At 40.3% G+C, this 7,180-nt stretch overlaps 1 protein-coding gene across 1 annotated transcript; it reads right to left on the bottom strand.

The window, feature by feature from the left end:
• Positions 1-464: 464 nt before the first annotated feature.
• Positions 465-4,402, bottom strand: LOC148192231 (uncharacterized). Its single transcript, XM_088100056.1, has 4 exons — positions 3,834-4,402; positions 3,202-3,635; positions 1,009-2,157; positions 465-530 (listed from the first exon to the last, which is right to left on the bottom strand). Exons 1-4 carry the CDS (start codon positions 4,400-4,402, stop codon positions 523-525), a joined length of 2,160 nt encoding a protein of 719 aa, XP_087956182.1. The 3' UTR covers positions 465-522.
• Between the last annotated feature and the right edge of the window lie 2,778 nt (positions 4,403-7,180).

The following is a 7,180-nucleotide window of genomic DNA, read 5'->3' as shown; positions in this document are numbered from 1 at the left end:
ATACAGAATCAAATCAATATACATTTAAATCAAAATCAGCAACAACATATATATAATACAATTAAGCAGTGTTCATTCATGACAGATTCAATCGATCTAATCATTCCAACTCTATAACATTCACACATCTTTCATGCGTATCCAAAACAACATGCAAATGAACCAGAATTTATATCTCATATCAGTAAACGTTCATAAGGCTCAAATATCAGATTTCATATACATGCAACTCAGATTATAAAATCAAGCAGTATGAATTAAACATATAAGCTTCCCTTACCCGGATTGAAGTTCCAACTTGTCCTAGATGAAAATGGCTTTATCCAACTATGCTTCTATTATATTCTTGATTCTTCCAAAACAAATCTAATCAAAAATTGCAGAACTCTGAGACTACATACTTGCATGCACTAAAACTCTATTCTTCCAGAAACCTAAGAACGAAATACAGTAAGAAGGCTTACCAGATTGGATTCAGTTTCTGTTTGGTCCAAAATGGAGATCACAGCAGTACTAACATTCCTATGGTGCTGCAATTGTGATCAGAGAGGAAACGTGAGTTTTCTGATAGAGAGAAGTTAAGGATTCTTAGAGAGAAATTTGGAGAAAATGAAGAGTTTGGTTTTCTGAGGAAGAAGATGAATGAGTGTGCAGGTGAAAGGGTTCTCAGAAAACTTTGGTTTTGTTAAAGTAACGTTTGCTTGAACAAACATGTCCAAGACTGACACCTGCATACTAAATTCTGATTTGTAAGTTTCTAACGTGACAAGTGGCAGGTGTGCATGTAAGGAGTGGTGCGTTTTTAATGTTGCAGAGAATGATGGTGGTTCAGTTTTCTGTGCATTGCAGAGGTGAAAATCAGAGTTGAAAGTGGGTTTTTAATTACCCGCAACAGTGACGTGGTGTGTGTGTTAGTGGTGTGATGTCAGGATTAAATTTGCTAATTATCCAGGGTCTCACATTCTCCCTAACTACAAAAATTTTCGTCCTCGAAAATTCAGAATTTACCTATGAATAAGTGTGGATATAAGTCCCTCATTGCACTCTCCACCTCCCACGTTGAATCTCCATTCTTGGCATCCCACACTACCTTCACCAATCGAACATCCTTCCTCTTGTGTAATTTAGTGCGAACATCATCAATGCGGATTGGTTGCAACTCCAGCGTTCGATCAGGTTGTAGTTGAATGTCTTCCAGTTCTAAAACATGAGAGGGATTGGCTATATACTTTCTGAGTTGAGACACATGGAAAACAGGATGAAGGTTTGATAGTTGAGGAGGCAAAGCAAGCTCATAAGCTACTGGTCCAATCTTCTTCAGAATTTGATACGGTCCTATGAACTTGGGAGACAGCTTCTTTGGACGAACAACTCTTCCCACTCCAGTGATTGGATTCAACCTTAAAAATACATGGTCTCCTGCTGCAAACTCCAAGGGTCTTCTCCTCCTATCTGCATAAGATTTCTGTCTGCTCAAGGATGTCTTCAATCTGTCCTGAATCAATTTCACTTTATCAGTAGTTTGCTGGATAAGTTCTGGTCCAGTTAGCACATTCTCTCCTTCCTGAAACCAGCAAAGTGGCGTTCTGCACTTCCTTCCATAGAGAGCTTCAAAAGGCGCCATACCAATGCTAGACTGGAAACTGTTATTGTATGTGAATTCCACCAGTGGCAAGACCTCATCCCATGCGCCTAAATGGTCCAGGACACACGTCCTAAGCAAATCTTCTAACGTCTGGATGGTCCTTTCAGATTGGCCATCTGTTTGCGGATGATACGCAGAACTCATCTGTAGCTTGCTTCCCAATTCACCTTGTAAAGATTGCCAAAACCGAGATGTGAATCTCGTGTCTCGGTCAGAAACTATGCTTGAAGGCACTCCATGAAGACGCACTATCTCCTTGATGTACAGCTTAGCCAAATTTGTCATTGACATCTTCAAATTCACGGCTAAGAAGTGGGCGCTCTTAGTTAATCTGTCCACAATTACCCAGATTGAATCGTGATTCTTGACTGTGCGTGGCAGATGAGTCACAAAGTCCATGGAAATGCTGTCCCACTTCCATTCAGGAATCTCCAATTGTTGAAGCAATCCACCTGGACGTTGGTGTTCAGCCTTGGTTTTGGAGTAGATGAGAATATCATCTATGAACACAACTACAAATTTATCCAAATAGGGTCTAAATATCCGGTTCATGTAATCCATGAAGATGGCTGGAGCGTTCGTTACTCCAAATGGCATTACCACGTACTCATAATGCCCATAACGTGATCTGAATGCTGTCTTCTGGATGTCGTCCTCCTTAACCCTTATCTGGTGATATCCTGAACGCAAATCAATCTTAGAAAATACTGTTGCTCCATGCAGCTGATCCAACAAATCATCTATTCTTGGCAACGGGTATTTGTTCTTGATGGTCAGCTTGTTTAATTGCCTGTAATCTATACATAACCGAGAGCTGCCATCTTTCTTTTTCACCAAGAGTACCGGAGCTCCCCATGGTGATACGCTCGGTCTAATGAATTTCTTCTCCATAAGCTCTTCAATTTGCTTCTTGAGTTCAACCAACTCTGCAGGTGCCATTCGGTAAGGTTGAACAGATATAGGAGCTGCCGTTGTCACCAAATCAATGGTGAATTCGACTTCTCTAACAGGAGGCAATCCTGGTATCTCTTCTGGAAAAACGTCCAGAAATTCACTCACCACTGCTCGTTCCGTACTGCTCTCATTGGACGTCCGTGCTTCCGTCAACCCTCCTAACTCCTTGTCTTCATGTGTCATAATGAGAAAACAGCTTGCACCTTCCATTATATCCTCCCTTAACTGACCGAATGTAACTCCCACACATTCTTCATCATCTTCAGGAAACACTAATTCCTTCTTGCCACAATCTATAATAATATGGTTGGTAGCCAACCAATCCATTCCTAGAATTATTTCCAAGTCCTTCAAAGGTAAACAGATTAAGTTCACCTTATAACTATGCCCCTCAACCACAATAGGACATCTAATGCACACGGTAGATGTTCTAAGCTCTCCAGCCGCTGGTGTTGATACCACCAAGTCAAACTGCAGATCTCTCTCTACTATTCCCAGCTTTTCAACACACGCCTTCGAGATGAAGGAGTGCGTTGCCCCAGAGTCAAACAGCACACAACAAGGCACTCCAAACAGCAAGCATTCACTAGTTATAAGATTACCTGCGTTCTCTGCTTCCGCTCCAGTGATAGCGTACACTCTCCCCACTGCTTGTGCACGTCCACCCCGTGGCTGATTTCTGCCAGTGTTTGGTGGTCTCATCACTGCTCTTCCACTCATGTTACACTCGTTCTCCACGTGCCCATTTCGTCCACATCTGTTACAGTGCTTTCCTCCTACCAGTTGAGGGCAGGATGAACGGTAATGCGGCCCTCCACAGTGAAAGCAAGTTACACTGCCTTGTCCAGCTTGTCCTACAGGAACCAGTGCTTGAGAACCACTTGTATTGGCTGATTGATTTGGACGAGCGTAAGGTAGTCTCCTCTGAACAGAACTTCCCCTGGACACAATTGGTCCCCTACTAACTTGCGGTTGTTTCTTCTGTCGTTCAACCTCTGCCATATTTTTCTCCAATACCTTAGCTCGCTCAACCATACTGGGAAAAGACCGGATACATAAGCTGGATATCAACACCTTCAAATCACTCCTCAATCCGTTCTCAAACTTCCTACACTGCCATTCTTCATTGGCTGCCATCGTATAGAACCGAACAAGGTGCTTGAACTTGTTGGTATACTCTGAAACTGTCATCCCACCTTGAACTAGTTGTAAAAACTCCACTTCCTTCGCAAACCGTACGCTGTCAGGAAAGTACTCCTCGTAAAATTTACCACGAAATACTTCCCAAGTGACAGGACGTTGAGCTTCTATCAGAATAGCTCTTGTGCTCGCCCACCAGTGGCTTGCTTCCCCAGTCAGTAAATATTCTGTGTAAGCCAACCTATTCTCGTCCGGACACCTCTTTGCATTGAAAATTCTCTCCATGTCTCCTAGCCACTGATCCGCCTCATCAGGGAGGCCCTTTCCATTGAATTTAGCTGGATGATGCTGGAGGAAACTCTCCAAACTCCATTCAGCGTTTGGTTGAGCAGCGTGTGGAGTGGCGTTTGAAGAGGATGCTCCAGGCGTACCTCTAGTGGCAGCAAGGATGTCCATCAATTGTCTCTGTGTGTTTTCAGCAGTAACACGTGAGGCTTCTAAACCCTGCATGGCTGCCTGATTCTGCTGCATCAGGGTGGTGTTCTGTTCCATAAGGGTGGTATTTTGTCGTTGGAGTCTCTCAATAACGTCTTCCAACAATCTAGAGCGGTTGGAAGTATCAGGTTCATTCGGTTGAGGAGGGGGAGGCAATCTAGGTGCCATTAGTTCTCTGGATACAGAGAAAACGAGCGTTAGTTATGTCCAAGAGTTAAATAATAATAACTCATTAAACATATAATAAGCACACAGCAAAACACAGTGCACTCATAACCCTACAGTGTCCTTAAGAGAACAAAACTGCTCTGATACCACTAATGTAACATCCCAAAATAATGATAATTACCATTAACCAGGACTGATCACATTTACAGAGATAAACAGTTCAGTCTTAAGAATATTACAGTAGCTCAGAATTTTAAAACTTAACATACAGCACGTACAATAAAATCTGCAGTGTTCAGAATTCATAAAAAAATAAACAGAAACCAGTTCTGATTATCCATTCTGTAGAATTTAAATACAGAATATCAAAATACAGTCCAACACTTGACAGAATTCCAAATTTTCAGATAAATACAAAACAGATCTGCAGAACTATATATATATACAACTGCCAAAAATACTGCACAACACACTAGACTAAAACTGCTACGGAATCGCGCCCCTACTGTTCAGCTTTTACTTCAACTTCAACCAGGTTTGCATCTTCCAAATTTTCTTCTTCCAGTAATACTTCAAGAGATGCATCACCCTCTGCTCACATCCACAACGGATGATCATTGCATTTTGACAAGACGGATTATACATGGACAGTAAACAGCACCAGGAAAATTGCAAGGGTAAGCTTATATTGTTTAATTAATACAACATACATACAGTTCACAATTTAATTCACAGATACATCAAACAACTTAATCATAAAATTTAACATATAAATCTATATAAAACAGACTGTACTGAACTGTATGAACCATGTAGTTACAGGCGTCCTTGCACCCAAGTGGTGTGGTAGCCGGGATATACCTAATCAGCTTCCACATGCGGTTAATCCTTCGCCCCTGCTAAGTGAGGGATACGAATGACCTCCACTTGAGGTTAATCATTCGCCCCTGCTAAGTGAGGGATACGAATGACCTCCTGCCATTCCCACGCATGACTACCCCCTTCTACGTGAAGATGAGCATCACGGAATATCAGGATGGACCAAGCCATCAGTAACTTGTCCATGTTCATACTTTACAAATTTAGCATTTAATACAACTGAGAAGCTCCTCCATGGAACGCTCATTCAAGTTCAAAATCATATAATCATATCATGTCGTGTTCAACCATCATATCCTTTCATAATTATAATATCTCCATTCTGTATTTCACTCTCTTAATATTAACGTCATGCATTCTTTAATCAAATAAAATGAACTTATCACAGAACCTTTGATTTCACGTTTCTGAACAAAAGAAACGAGTCATTTATTCACTTAATATGCTTCAACTCTTGATAATTTGAAAATACTGATCTTTAGAAGAGATGAATAATACATTGAAAGATTTTAAGTGTAAAGAATCTAGATAGAACCCAAGGAATAAAACCAGTGATAAGTGTTTAGATACACCAGCAATATAATTGATTTCAGAAGAACAGCACTGGCAGTCCAAGTACGAACGTAATTTAACAATTTGGACGAACGCCAGTTATGTTCGCTCAAAATTCAATAATAGGGACGAGCGTTCAGTTTAGAAACCGAACCCCGCTTTGGAACGAACGCTAAGTCAATGACCGAGCACAATCAGAACGAACGTTGGTATAAACCGAACGTTGGGTAGGACGAACGTTTAGGTATATGACCGAACACCAGTTATGAACGAACGTTCAATATAGAAACGAACGCTCTGTAGACGAACGTTCAACAGAAGGTCGAACTTCATTTAGGACGAACGTTATTAAGGACGGACGCTCTACTTAAGGCCGAACGTCACTCATTTATAAAGTTTTAAATGTTTAAATATTACTGAGCTAGACGAACGCTCAGATCATCAACTAGGGACGCTCATTCTCGGGCAGAATTCTTTCCAAATGAAAGAATTCTAGTCTAAGTAAGCTTAACTGAAAACCGAACGGTTTAAGACCGTACAGGGACGAACGTCCTTTATCAGTACAGAGACCAGATTTCTCAACTCTTAACAGAATTTTCCAGATTTCGATTTTTATGAACTTGACAACTTTCCTTTCAGATTTAATACATCAAATCATACAGATTTCAACATTTGGATCATTCCAAATATACAATCACCATACTCCATTTATACAGAATCAAATCAATATACATTTAAATCAAAATCAGCAACAACATATATATAATACAATTAAGCAGTGTTCATTCATGACAGATTCAATCGATCTAATCATTCCAACTCTATAACATTCACACATCTTTCATGCGTATCCAAAACAACATGCAAATGAACCAGAATTTATATCTCATATCAGTAAACGTTCATAAGGCTCAAATATCAGATTTCATATACATGCAACTCAGATTATAAAATCAAGCAGTATGAATTAAACATATAAGCTTCCCTTACCCGGATTGAAGTTCCAACTTGTCCTAGATGAAAATGGCTTTATCCAACTATGCTTCTATTATATTCTTGATTCTTCCAAAACAAATCTAATCAAAAATTGCAGAACTCTGAGACTACATACTTGCATGCACTAAAACTCTATTCTTCCAGAAACCTAAGAACGAAATACAGTAAGAAGGCTTACCAGATTGGATTCAGTTTCTGTTTGGTCCAAAATGGAGATCACAGCAGTACTAACATTCCTATGGTGCTGCAATTGTGATCAGAGAGGAAACGTGAGTTTTCTGATAGAGAGAAGTTAAGGATTCTTAGAGAGAAATTTGGAGAAAATGAAGAGTTTGGTTTTCTGAGGAAGAA

Source organism: Vigna umbellata, chromosome 10 (assembly GCF_029865625.1).
Source record: "Vigna umbellata cultivar VRB3 chromosome 10, Vumbellata_1.0, whole genome shotgun sequence".
Taxonomy (NCBI): Eukaryota; Viridiplantae; Streptophyta; class Magnoliopsida; order Fabales; family Fabaceae; genus Vigna; species Vigna umbellata.
This window is presented reverse-complemented; position numbering and strand designations above follow the sequence as displayed.